The 14,285-nt window shown below is 34.8% G+C and overlaps 3 protein-coding genes across 3 annotated transcripts; all 3 read right to left on the reverse strand.

Annotated features, from left to right (window-relative positions):
• Window positions 1-98: 98 nt before the first annotated feature.
• On the reverse strand, window positions 99-2,758 carry LOC114371872 (protein trichome birefringence-like). The gene is made up of 6 exons (XM_028329180.1): window positions 2,073-2,758; window positions 1,499-1,712; window positions 978-1,171; window positions 423-581; window positions 245-347; window positions 99-155 (listed from the first exon to the last, which is right to left on the reverse strand). The coding sequence occupies exons 1-6, from the start codon at window positions 2,756-2,758 to the stop codon at window positions 99-101; spliced, it is 1,413 nt and encodes a 470-aa protein (XP_028184981.1).
• A 2,208-nt stretch (window positions 2,759-4,966) lies between these two features.
• On the reverse strand, window positions 4,967-8,855 carry LOC114370025 (formate--tetrahydrofolate ligase-like). The gene is made up of 5 exons (XM_028327316.1): window positions 8,529-8,855; window positions 8,136-8,285; window positions 6,438-7,613; window positions 5,778-5,924; window positions 4,967-5,512 (listed from the first exon to the last, which is right to left on the reverse strand). The coding sequence occupies exons 1-5, from the start codon at window positions 8,688-8,690 to the stop codon at window positions 5,237-5,239; spliced, it is 1,911 nt and encodes a 636-aa protein (XP_028183117.1). The 5' UTR covers window positions 8,691-8,855; the 3' UTR covers window positions 4,967-5,236.
• Window positions 8,856-10,711: 1,856 nt separating this feature from the next.
• Window positions 10,712-13,609, reverse strand: LOC114369485 (protein PHOTOSYSTEM I ASSEMBLY 2, chloroplastic-like). The gene is made up of 6 exons (XM_028326716.1): window positions 13,439-13,609; window positions 13,260-13,339; window positions 13,021-13,195; window positions 12,663-12,755; window positions 11,320-11,453; window positions 10,712-11,227 (listed from the first exon to the last, which is right to left on the reverse strand). Exons 1-5 carry the CDS (start codon window positions 13,491-13,493, stop codon window positions 11,323-11,325), a joined length of 534 nt encoding a protein of 177 aa, XP_028182517.1. The 5' UTR covers window positions 13,494-13,609; the 3' UTR covers window positions 10,712-11,227; window positions 11,320-11,322.
• Window positions 13,610-14,285: the final 676 nt, after the last annotated feature.

A 14,285-nucleotide genomic window follows, 5' to 3' on the forward strand; every position in this document is an offset into this window, starting at 1 on the left:
ATTTTGGGGGGTTGTTCTTGTTTCTATTCAAGTTATATAAAAGGTGAGCATACACTAATTCATTCCACAAATCAGGAACACCGGGAAGACACCAATGGCTACAATCCTGGTGTGTGAGCATATGTCTTTTTGTTTCTTCTGTCATATTCTCGTTTCTGAACAAGGAAGGGTGAGCATCACGCCTGAAATAAGTCATTTTCGTGATGTTCAAATAGAAGACTGGAGTCTTCATTTTCTTAATTACAGAGTCAATGGTCATCATCATTTCAGGAGTTTCTAAGTCAGACTCACTTTCCAGTGGTTCTGTCTCATTGTCACACTTACCACCTGAATTCCATTCTCCACCCCTATATCAGGAAAAAAAATGATTATATTGATGTCCTAAATCCAAAGCACTCACTAAACAAAATGCTCTTTGTTACCTGAAGTGAGATGGAGAATAGCCCCTGAAGAAAACTGTAGTTTTCTTAGGATCAATATTAGAATCTATCCACTGTGCCCATGTCAACAAAGCTTTATGAAATGCCTCCTCAACATTCATTTGTCCATAGATATGATTTCCTTCTTGATAATATCCCTTACTGCAAGTTGCTTAAAAAAGTTGTCATCTAAACTTTCCCACTACTGCCTCTAAATCTAAATAATTTTCGTTTGAGTAATGAAAGATCATGCATTGATCTGTAACCTTGTCTGTTATAAATGTGGCAATCAATAGAAAAGAACAAAACTTACGGATAGTTTCTTAGGTGTTTTTAATGCGGTTTGTGAATCAAAATTAGAGTTTCACTTCAGTAATTTATGTTGATTTTTAACATAAGCCTTTATTATGTAGATTACCGAGAAGAAACTTCAATTCTAATTGGAGAACAATACTAAAAGCACCTATGAAATTGCATATGGTTTTGTCCAATAGAAAAGTAACATCACTTTTATTCTACCAACTACCAAGGAAACAAATTTAAAAGAAGAAGCAATACCCTTCTATTCTTTTCTCATGAGTCCACCAGTGACCTGTGTTAAAGATAAGAACATCTGCATCTTTGTACTTATCACAAGATCTCTCAAGCACATCAAGACGAAGTGTTTCTTTTGTTGATCCCTTCAGGTCTGGAGTCTCCCACTCTTGAACAAGAAACACCGAACGAAAGAACTCAACTGAGCAATTGTAATCCTGTTCAGACATTAACCAAGTTAGTATTCTGGTATAGAACAGCAACCCCAACTTAAATTTAATCACCAATATTATCCTGCTCTAAGAAATGGAACTCAAGATCAAACAATTGGGTATAGCTACTTTTAATTTCTGGACCTTATGTCTACATACTTATTGATCATATAGTAATCAGATGTAATGTAACATCGACAAATTTTTCGCTTCAATGTGAATCTTTTCTGATGTTGTCTCACATTTGTTTTTGTTAAAGTAAACAGGAAAAAGATGCAAAAGAGCCGTGAAAATTCCATCTTAAATACAGTGAGGGAATAACATCTGACATACTTGGAAGATAAATGAGTACGAACCCTCAGTTCGAAATTCTTCTCTACCAGAGGCTTCAAACAATCTGCTCTGATCTTCCACTGAATTTCTAAGAACACAAACCAGAGATTCCCACATATTCCTATTGAGGGAATCACCAACAAAAACTAAACGTTTCCCTCTTAGCATCTCCAACATGTCATTAGCTTTAAACCTGCGTACATTACTCATCTCACTAAAAGAGAACCAAAAGGTACAGCAACACAAAAAAAATTCATCTCTCTCTATCTTCTCAGACAAAAAAAAAAGAAAAAGGAAAAATAGCTAGCCGTTATTGAATCCTAGAAATATGAACGTAAGATAATAGCTAGCTCGGCATATATATTCTCATGCACTTTGAGAGTCTCATAGCAATTTTATATTGAGAGTTGCTATGGTAGCAAGAAAGAGTTTTTGTATAAATGTTTTAGACAAATACTTGAATGATTTTGGGCACGTTAAAGGAGAGAGCTTTTTCAATAACAGAATAAAAAAAACCTTAAATTTCTGAGGGTACCAAAGAACTTCTCTTTTACATTGCTTCCTATTGGAATACCTTGGCACGTTGCAATTCTTGGGCTGCCAGCGGTACTTCTCATACAGATTTTCACTCTTACCATTGCGGAAACAGTTGAAAGGCTCATCAATATAGGGACAAGAGCCAGCAATGTAAAGAGGGTATGAATCATCTCTGACCCATGACCCTTCATACATATCACAATCCTTCCACATTTCCATCCAATCTTGCTCACTGTGCTTCTCATTTGGAGAAGAAGCAGTCGGTGATGGTGACCATGTAATAGGAATTGGTAATGGTGACCATGCAGTGAGAGAAGGCTCTTGTGGTGGTGCCTGTATTCTATGTTCCTCCTTTGCTGTGAGTCCAGAGCCTTCCTTTCTGGAAATTTGAGAAGGAGAAGGAGCACTAGTCCCTAACCTAAGATCTATTGCATCATCATTCTTAGAAGTTTGATCATGAGAGGGTGGAGAAGAGGAAGAGTTGGGGAATATGTGAGCAAAGACGTTAGAGAAATGATATCCACCACGTGAAGATTGGAAGGCATTTCTGAGCCTTGGAGATGATTGGTAGCTAGAAGGATTTAGAATGAGGAAGAGCATAAGCAAGATAGAAGCCAACGTGAAACCGGAAGCAAAACTCTTGACTCCTCTTGAAGAAAAGAAGCGCATGGAGTCTGTTCTTGTCAGTAAACGGTTCCCTGAAACCGATGGGGAATCCACCATTGTGCATGCTATTGTTGTCTTGTCTCAGCTCTCAAGCATACAAATAAATTAACTAACTTGTTCTTCGATCGTTAAGTTGTTCTGCAAACGATATGGAGATCAATTGAGGGAAAAAGAAAGATTATGTTGATGTGCTGCTATTTTTGGTAACAGGAAGAGAGATCTGAGAAGAGGCATACATGGTAGTGTGGTTTGAGTTAGGGAGGAGAGAAGAAAGGATGAGACGTAGGAATGAATGTACAAGCCGTTTTCGTAGATTCACATGTACGGTCACCCTCCACGACGGATCTTCCTGCATGCACGCCAATACTCTTTTAATTTTGTCATTTACGATAACAAAAATTACTAACACAAAATTTTGTTAAATAAATCAAATGCCTAACGCACTTGCAAATTTTGTTATTGTAAGAAATTAATGAGAGCAACTATTTTAACACAAAATTGTTTAAGAAATCTAAATTCATTAATAATCTCATAGCTTAAAATATTGGATTATAAATACAATACCACGTTCATTTTAAAATAAAACAGAAATTAAACCATTAAGATAAATATTTAATTTGGTCCTTGAATCTATAAAACACTAACACTTGAATCCCTAAAAGATGAAAACAACTAATCCTACTTGTTTCCCTTCTTTTCCCCTACAACCATGTAGCGACGGGAGGTTGACACTCATCATCGCCACTACAACCATGTAGCAAGTTTTATAATTTATTTTAACCATGACGTTTTAGCTGCAAGAAAATGGATTCACGTGAGTGAGATGAGATTGCACCAAAAGGAGAAAAAAGAGAACAAGAAAAAGGGCTTCGTGCTTTGATTTTTTCCCTGTTTGTTTGTGGATAGATGATTTTGTTCATGGTAATTCGTTCCAATTTGTTGTTGTTGTTGTTTGCAATGGAGGTTTGTTGTTATTGTCCACAAAGATAGTGATTTTGTTGCAATTAGAGAGTTTTGGGATGACTCAAATGGTGGTTGATGGATCTATGGTGGTTTTTACTTTTCAATGAGAGGGATATGTGAAAGCATGATGATTAATGGTGGAAGTGGTGGTGTCAATTTAGTCTGTCAAAATTTTGGTCACAAGTTGATCCCTCCATGTCAGTAACACACAAGAAAAATTAGGATGATGAATAGGTCTAATAATGTCATATAGGATTAATCGATTGAGTTAAAATAGAAAATTAATGATGTGACGAATTTGTCACACTTTTTTAAAAATTTAGAGGTAAAATTTTATTTTTTATCTTTCAAGAATTTAATTGTTAACACCTTACAAATTCAAGACTAAATTGGATGTTTGCCCTTTTTTATTTTTACGTAATTTAAAAGTAAAAAAAAAAATAAAAATCAAAGTCCAGCCGACTAGCCCACCTTGCCCAACCTGTTTTTTTGCATTAGCCCAGCCCAATTTAAAAAGTAGGTTAAATATGGGCAGTATCCACTCTCCCATGCTTAGACACCTCCCCTTTTTAATTTGTTTTCCAAAAATATCATCTTTCAAAGAAAAAAAATACACTCCCTTGTTAACCATTCCGAAAAAAGCTAAAGGGCGATAAAGAAAACATGCAGCAAACTTTGCGTTGTATTGCGTCGCCACTAATACTGGAAAGAGTTTTTTTTGCTGAATAATACTCGAAAGTGTATTACAATTGTAGAATAAATAGAACATACCGTGCAAAGTATTCGTTATTGCCGAGATCTGCATAATCGAAAAAAGTGAAACGGTTGTTTTATTGTATGTCAGTCATTGCCACTTGCGAAGGTACAAAGTCACACAGAGTTTCAAAGCAGAGGAGAAAAGATATAGAGAGCAATAAAGATAGAAAGGAGAAAAAGTAGAGTGATGTTGCCAAGGCAAGTTTTGTATTTCTTATGAGATCGAACATTTGAGTGCTAGGGTTGCGCACGGTTGACTGGTGCAGCGGCAGAAAGAATTACAAAATGGGGGAGCGGAAAATTACAAGATTAATTTTCGGGGTATTTTCGAGAGAGAAAAAATATAAAGGGAAGTGTATTAATAACAATGGGGACTGTAAATAGAAAATCCCTAAATAAGTCGACAAACCCGTTTTTCCAACCATTAAACTTGATTAAACACTAACTTTTCAGTAATATTATTGACCAAGAGATTACACTTAAAATCTCCTCCTACGTCTTTTTTATATCTCTTTCCCTCTTTACAGAATTAAATCACACTCTATATGATGAAACTTCCAACTCCTCCATATTTATACACTATTTCAGTGTGCCTGGCAAGTATCGGTCACGAGGAGTTTGCATCAATTCAATTACACGTATAATAAAAAGATATAAGGAAACGGATATAATGTCTCCTTTATTTCATTCATACAGATCACCAAGCATGCAAACAAACAAGGAGGAATGTTACTGTGACATTCATGAACATCGCAAAGGGATATGTAAATGACATCCATAAAGCTTTTGAAAGGTGATAGAGAAAGTCACTTTGATTTAAGAGAGACCAATGACTTTTTCAGTTGTTGTATCAAGACCAATGTCATAGAAGCATGGCCTTGTTGGAAGCCCTGGCATCGTACTCATTGTTCCAACTAAAGGATAAATAAATCCAGCGCCTATACTAGCTCTAACATCCCTTATGGGCAAGACAAACCCACTTGGAGCTCCCTTTGCTGCAGCATTGTCTGAGAAAGAATACTGAGTCTTAGCCATGCAGATTGGAAGACCTGAAAATCCTTGCTTGCTATACATCTCAATCTGCTTCTCAGCCTGGTTAGACAACAAGAATGCCAGACAGGTGGTGGTCAAAGGGTGCGTCCATTAAACAGTAAAAAAGAGAGAAAATCTCTTTGTATTTAGTTAACAAATAACAATTATAGGCACTTCTATTCTATTAAGGATTTCGTAGGAACAAGGATACTAAAACATTGTGGAGTGTGTAGTTTATGTAGTCCTTTGATGTGACGTTGGTTGCAATGCTCGCACCTTTAACAGTAAAAGTAAACTTTCATAACCATACAAGAGAAGAGATCACCTGTTCTGAGTACTCAACACCCCTGGCTCCATATGACTTTGCTATTGCCTCTATTTTCTCTTTTATACTCAGTTCAACAGGATACAGGAACTTCAATGGCTGTGTCACATTCTTGCAGGCTTTTTGAACTGCAATGCCCAGGTCAACCTGAATCATGAAAGGGCATACCTTAGCAAATAATAAATACCATTCCTAACTGAATGGTAATATGCTTGTAATGTATCCTGTAACATGCATGTAGATAAACTAAATTGTGATGCTAATTGTAGCCCTGAAATGGTTCCATTTACTTAAAATCTGAAGTCTAAAACATGGGATGAATATAAATATGTGCTACCACAAGCACTAGTTGGGTATTTGATCCAACACAATGCAGGCTGCTCAATGGTTTCAAAGGCCAAGGAAGCAACTCAACAAATAGTTCATGTAGCAGGCAAAAAATTAAAGACAGCTCAAAGCTAAATTTTAAATTCAAATATGCTAGGCCACAAACAACTTAATCAAAAGTGATCTATTGATTCTTACATTTCTCTGTTTTCTCCTTTGGTTTTATTGATTTTTATAATTCAATATCCTATACTTTTGTGAGAAGGTAAAACACTGGTGTGGCCTATGGCTTCTTTGTTGCTCAAATGTAAGACTCAGGAAGTATGAACTTACAGCTCCTTTGCCACCGTGCGCATGATGGGTACAAATTACAGCATCATAAGCTCCAGCAGCTAATGCAGCACTCTGAACTGCATTTAGCTCAGCTTCAGTGTCAGTTGAAAACTTGTTGATAGCAACTACAACATTTACACCGTAAGACTTTGTATTTGATATATGTCGTGCCATATTCACACAACCAGCCTCAACCAGGGCAACATTTTCAGTCAAATATGCATGGTCAAGAGGTTTTCCAGCAACAACTGCAGGCCCTCCACCATGCATTTTTAGTGCTCTTATAGTTGCCACAATAATCGCACATTGAGGTGTCAAACCACTATAACGACACTTAATGTTCATAAACTTTTCAGCTCCAATATCAGCACCAAAACCAGCTTCAGTAACTACAAATCCACCTGGTCCAACTAACTTTAGTGCAATCTTATCAGCCACAATAGAAGAATTCCCATGAGCAATATTTGCAAATGGACCTGCATGAACAAGAACAGGAGTTCCTTCCAGAGTCTGCATAAGGGTAGGGTGAATGGCATCCTTCATTAAAACTGTTAAAGCACCTCCAACACCTAGATCATCAGCAGTTACAGGGTCACCACTCCTGCTATTCCCAATAACCATTTTCCCAAGCCTCTCTCGCATATCAGCTAAGGATGTTGTCAGTGCCAAAACAGCCATTATCTCACTAGCAACTGAAATATCAAAGCCTGTTTCTCTCACCATTCCTTTCTCGTCAGGTCCCTGGCCAATAGTAATTTTTCTCAAGAATCGGTCATTGATGTCCATTACTCTCCTCCATGTGATAGAATTGGGGTCAATATCAAGCCTAGCAAATTTATTTACTTCATCTGGTGTAAGATCATCTGGATTGATCTTTGAAATACCAAGCTTCTTAAGACGCCTGAACATGACATCACTAAAGCTCCTTTTCCCTTCTTTATTTGGAGGGCACAAACGGTTAAAAAGAGCCTTATCTGACTGTGTTGACTCATGGAAAATTCGGGTATCAATTGCAGCAGCTAGAAGATTGTTTGCTGCAGTTATTGCATGAATATCTCCTGTTAGATGAAGATTGAATTCATCCATGGGAATAACTTGGCTATAGCCACCACCAGCTGCGCCTCCTTTAATTCCAAAAGTAGGTCCTTGCGATGGTTGACGAAGGCAGGTAACTACCTAACAAAAAGAGATAAGATGGGATTATGTATCCAGCATAACTTTGACAAGCGATTGAAAGTTATAGTTTTCCATTAATATCTTGAACCCAAATAACCTGTGAAGACCTAAATGACGAACGAACAATTCCTACATCCTGTCATTTCATCATCACATAAACAAAAAAAAAAAAAGGAAAATAATTCCAAAACGGAACAAAAGAATTTTTCTTCTTCTGGAAAAAGCAAAAAGAAAGGCATTACCAATAGTAATCTCGTAAATTCCAGAGTGTCCCGAAATTCCAAAATAAACCCACTGGTTAATACAAAGTAATCTAAAACTATCCAGAGACTTAACTATCATCATTCATGTGTGCATTCATGATTAAGAATATGTGAGGCATAACATCATAAATAAATAAATAATGCCCCAAAAAGTTTTCAAACCAGTTGACTAAATTAAAAAAAAAAAAAAAAAAAAAACAAATCCAGATTCAGTTCGGTATCAAATGCCATAAATGTTGAAGAAGAAAAAAAAGATTACCTTTTTATCAAGAAAAGCACCTAAAGCTTGACAAAGTCCCACTGTAGTAGTAGATTTGCCTTCCCCGAGAGGCGTCGGAGTAATGCCTCCGACCACAACATAATACCCATCTTCTGATCCTTGAAGCTCATCAAGAACCGACAACAAAACCTGTGCATGTGCATCCAAATCACTCTTCAGCTAAAATTCTCCATAAGTTGTTAACAAAAAAGAATTAACCTATACACCTTTTCTAGGGTACCTGATTAGTTGCATGTAACCGAAATCTAACATAAAACATCATTTCTTACATACCATAATCAATCATAAATAAACTAATAATATCATGATATTCCTGTAACTCAAATCTGAATCTTTGTCAAGTGCAGAAAGTGAAAGGATTAATTAAATTACCTTAGCCTTGTATTTACCGTAAAGGTCATAGTGATTGGGACTAAGGTTGAGCTCTTTGGCAATCTGGGAGATATGAACTGGTTCAACGGAGTTTGCAATGTCTATGTCCGCAGGAACAGGGGACACCACCTGCAACTTCCTCACTGTAGTTGACGAATTCATTGTGATGAATTCAGAATCAAGATTTCAGAATCTGAAAACTAAGGATGTTTCAACGGGTAAAGAGAAGAAAAGCGCACACGTTGATTTTTGTATGTTGTTCATTATTTCTTGAATCTTATCCCTCTCTATTTTATTCTTTTATTTCTCGGTCTCTGTCATCCTCTGACACACACACACACAAATATGCATTTCAATCGAGAAATTCCCCCCTGTATAATCATTTAATGTAATTCAATAAAACTGAGTTTTTGGGGGGATTACGTAATACTAATAAAATATTTAATAATGCTATTGTTTTTTTTTTCTTCACAACTTTAATATGTTATTGTTAAAAAGTTCAATATTTAATATTATTTAAATATCAATATTCAATATTCAATGTTGTTAATATTTAATGCTGTAAAAAAATAATATTTAATATTATAAATATATTAATGTATTTATTTTTATAATAAATTTATTTATTAATTTTTAATTAATACTCCTACGCCTTTCAATAATAGTTATTAGTATTTTAATAATAAAATAGTATTGTTTCTTACTTGTTGCTCCATCCTTTTTATATCATATTTTTTCGTAGATTGAGAAGTTCTTGCTTCTTATAAATATAAATTCATGTACATTAGCATTTCAAGTATTAATTAAATAAATAAGAGATATATTCAAATTATTAAATATATAATTATTGATAAGTATAAAGAGTCTCATTTCAACTGCGTGAATTTAATTGGTAGAGAATTATTTTTCAGTGATAAAATCAAATTAATATGTAAAAATGTGATAAAATCAACAAGATTGTAAAAACAAAAACTTTACGCATATTTTTATACCTATATTTATGTTATTATATATATATATATTACTTTCTACATTTTTTCTTATCAAACAACTTACAAAAAATTGTATCACTTCCATCTTCTTTTTTTCTTTATTTCTTTCAAAAAAGAATTCCTAAACGTACATACCCTTATCGATTTCTAGAAGAACAGAAGATGTCGGTGGTGTTGCACTCGTGAGTATGGTAGAGATAATGTTGGATATTGGCATCGTTCGGACTTCGGAACAAATTAAAGAGGAAATTGTCTACAGTATTGATTACCTGCAGCTGCAAAGTTTTAGTACTGTACAGTAGTGGAGAGAGAAAACATACCTAATGGAAGTGTTTACAGAAGAATGAAGGTGCGTGAACAAATGGATGAGTCTTGTGATTGCATGCTGTCTTATCTTCTATGCATAAATAAAGTGAGTATTTTTTTTTTACAGAAAAATAAAGTGAATATCTTAATTTGCTTGTGTTAGGAAATAGTAATATTTATAGCTTGCCACATAGAATAGAATGCGTTCCACGGAGCAGTGTAGGTTCTTACATGCAGATTGGCGTTCGGCTTGATGACAACACAAGATGATAGGTAGCTTGTTTGCTTGCTTTGTCACACAAGGCGTCTGTCTAGGTCGAAAATTAGTTTATGATGACTTTAAACCGTAAAAAAATATCAATTTGTGACGGTTTTACTAACTTTTGTGATAGAAAATTAAGATCTAATTACAACATTTTTAATTTAGGGAACTAACTTAAATTTTCCAAAAATTGAAGGGCATACTGATAAACTAAACCAGATAAATATTCAGTAGTTACTTCCACTAATAGCACATATAGTTTTCACAGACATCACTAATTACAAATATATAGTGAAAATACGAACCAAAAAAATATATAGTGAAAATATTTTATTATAATTATACTTGGAGAATAAGAAGAGTTTATAATTTTTTATTGTTTTAAATTATAATAAATGTATTAATAATTTCTTTTTAAACGAGTAATACAACATTTTTAAATCCTTTTTTTATTCCTTTCATTTGATAATTACAAAAATTGTTATTGTTTTTTTCATTTATTTATTAATTTTTTATATGTATAAAATAACCCAGAAGGATAATTAATACAACAATAAAAGTATATTTTATAGAAGATAAGTACAATTTCGAGCTCACTTATTGCCATTGTCACAAGCCAGAGTAAACACAGCAAAATAAGGTTATTCATGGCATACTTTTAATTTTTTAAACTACTGTAATAAATTTCGTAAAAGCGCTACATATTAGTTATTACACATCGTTAACGACACAATACCTCTTAGGTGTACACGAGGCGCATGAACATGTAGGTTTTACATATTTACTTGGTAACTAATTAAGAGCCTGAATAAGCTACTCTTGCTGGAAGTATTTGCTCAATGTTTACATTATACATGGGATTTTGTAAGTCAATTGGATCTGCATGATTATGAGGATTGTAGCATCGAATAATGGACCTTTTTTTCATACAGAACCATGAAAAACATAAGGTTGATAACCAAGCCGATGGTTAGAGTTCTGGAATGCATCCAGACCAAAAATATAAGCAAAGTCCTCCACATGATCTGTGCTAGAAGTTGATAACCAATGCAGTCACTGGCTTTGTTAACTGGTGAAGAACATCCCAATCATTGTGCCAAAAAGCAGAGCATTAGCAAGCCCTTTGCTCAGATTTACGGCTGAAAAGGATGTAGTACAGTGAATAACGACAACAAAAGATTATTATTCTAGACACCAGTGACTTTATGAAGCATCATGACAGAAAATTTACCTTCTAAGAGTTTGGAAGTAGCCGTCCATTATACATCTTATCAAGCAGTTTCCGTGCTTCAGGCCTCCTTAGGAGACCTTTATTATTAGGTAAACCAGTTCCCAAACAAACAGGGCAGACAAGCTTTCCTCGACCTGTAGTTTATAAATACTATATTATTGATCAACCACGCAAGTGAACTACACATGGCAATACTAGAAAAACAATGCTATGTTTGGATAAGGTAAAGATGGGAAGGGAAAGAGATGAGAAAAGTGACCCAACCCATGTTGGAAAGATTTTCAACGAGGGGAAGGGTCATTCCGCCTGCTTTAACTTGCAACAGTATAATAGTTCCCTTTACTTCCTTATTTTGAGAACAACCAAAAAGAAGTAACTTCCCCTCTTTCCCTTCCATATCCTTTCCCTCCACTCAAAACTTCCATACATAGCATAAAAGCAAGATACAACGAAGTGTGCAAAAGAACATAGGTATAATTTATATACAACATCTCTACTAGCTTGTTTACCAGCTCAAAACAAAAGATGCTTCATAAAGGCTTAAATCCAAGCAATGTGGAAATTTAAACTTCTTCAAGCAACATAATAAGAAAAAGGGTTGAGAGAGGGGGATCTTATCTATCATTTTGGAAAGGTTTGGACTCGTAGAGACTGAGGAGGAGGTTAGGGTCTCTCAAATACCATGAGCATTATTAGTGTAATTCATTTCTAGCTCTCTCACCAAAGAATTGTAGTAGAGAATAATGCACATTTTTGTCACTTTAAATCATCTATTTTCTTCTCGCAAGTTTGGGAGAAGTCTATTAAATCTTGGAAAACCTGCGCATTGCACAGATAAGTTATTGAGGGCAATGTGAGGTCACATATTTCAGGCTTTTTGGTTCTTCATCATGGTTCCAAGTCGGTTCCTGGTTCATGATTTTGGTTTACACCAGTGTTGTTAAATAGCAGCCATGGTGGAATGGCATAAATGATTTTTTGCCAACTGCCATAGACAATTTGTGAAGGGAGGCCCATCATGGCAGCACCATAAGATGCAATGGCGTGTTTAGATGGGGAAATTTCGGCCTTCCGCCATTGATAACACTGGTTTACATTGACAACAATTTATAGGCAACATGCCTTATTTCTGTAATTATCCCATCCCCAACTGACTAGCTCTCATATGTATATAACTAAAAAATGGCTCACTAACTACTAGTGAGGGTTACCTAACAGAAAAGCATGTCAACAAAGACCACTCAGAACAGCAACTTAAAAAGTGCTTCGAATCAAACCATGCCATTATCATCACCTCTTATAGCTAAAAAAAAATGGAGTCAAGTAGAAACTGGAGTTCATACCATAACAATTTGGACACTCAGTAAATTCATAAACATCTTTAGCTCGCTTCCGGTTAAGAGCTTTCCATTTTCCTGTGCCACCACACATATCACCTAAATGAAAAGTAAACATGGTATGTATCAAAGTATGTAAGAAACAGTAACATCCACTCGTCCTCATATTGATAAGATTAAAACATATGGCATCAACTCAACCAAGATTTATATAATTGTGGAAATTTTCATTTCCTCTCAGAAGAGTAATGTGTGAACTAACTATTGATTGTAAATCAAGATATTTCTATTGTAAAACGGAGAAATGGTATTATGGAAATCCAGATAATGCAAAGAAGACGAAAGAAATTTGATGACAACTTACAAAGCACAGCACCGCTTCCCAAGCAATTTCTGCACACAGGTTTTTCCATGATTCCATTTCCATCCGCAGCGGATGCCTTTGGTAAAAAAATAGGCATGGCGCAATCACTAATCAAAACTATAGTAGAACACAAACATGAGAGACAATTACGCCTGGAAACTGTTACTCGGAGTTCCTGCATCAGAGGATGAACTTTCAGTTGCTGTGACATTTTAAATATATGAAATGTTCTGTTTCACCTTTGGATTTGAGGAGTGGTCTGTGTGAGCCGAAGCAGAGCTCTCGTTTTGGTGACACGATTTCACCACCTGCGCCTTTCCTGACAACAAATGATAAAACAAACTCTGTTTCAAAAACTAATTAAATTGATTATCACGAAAGAAACACAGCCAGAGAGAGAGAGAGACGAAAAACTAACGTCGGTGTGCAATTGGAATTGGGGGAGGAAGGCATCGAGGAATAACAGACGCCATGAGACACACACCTGCAACTTCAACTTCACTTGCTACTATAAAGGAATTAAGAGAAACAAAGAGATTTGGTTTCGCGCGAGCGATAGGTCAAAATGCCTTCCACGTACTCCTCCCTCTCAATCTCTAATCTAAAATCTTTTTCTCACTTCACTTACCTTTTTCATCCTTGGCCCATACTAAACAATAATCTTAAGCCTATCTATTTTTTTCTTATTTAATTAACTCTTATATAATCTTTCTAAATTACTAATATGATCGATTAAAGCAGAGGCATCATGTGGTTTATAAACACTCCCTCAACTTTTTTAACAAATAGTAACGTCAAGATTTAGTTACCTTTTCATTTCCAATACAATAACATATAACTATTTTTAATTTCCTAAGGGACTAACTAAGACTTAAAGCTATAACTCAATTAATTAAGTAGTGTGTGAATTCATACACTATTAATTAATAAAAAAAAGTATTACAAATATAACTTTTAAATAATTATTATAAAAATTAGTAAACTAAAAAATAAATATGGCGTCAATACACTGTAACTAAACTTATTTAATATTTAATGTGTGAATTTAATCTCTTCATGTTTTTTTAAGAGAAATCTTTTCATGCTTTTTAAATAAGCAATTCTGCCTATTTATACTATTTTAAAAAGAAAAAAGAAATATCGATTTTTATATCTTCTCTGTCAAAAAAAATAAAAAAATAAATAAAATAATATATATATATATATATATATATATCTTTGTTATTTTTACCCTGCTTGCTTCAATGCTAAATGGCAAGTATTGC

The sequence above is a fragment of the Glycine soja genome, chromosome 10 (genome assembly GCF_004193775.1).
Source record: "Glycine soja cultivar W05 chromosome 10, ASM419377v2, whole genome shotgun sequence".
Classification (NCBI taxonomy): domain Eukaryota; kingdom Viridiplantae; phylum Streptophyta; class Magnoliopsida; order Fabales; family Fabaceae; genus Glycine; species Glycine soja.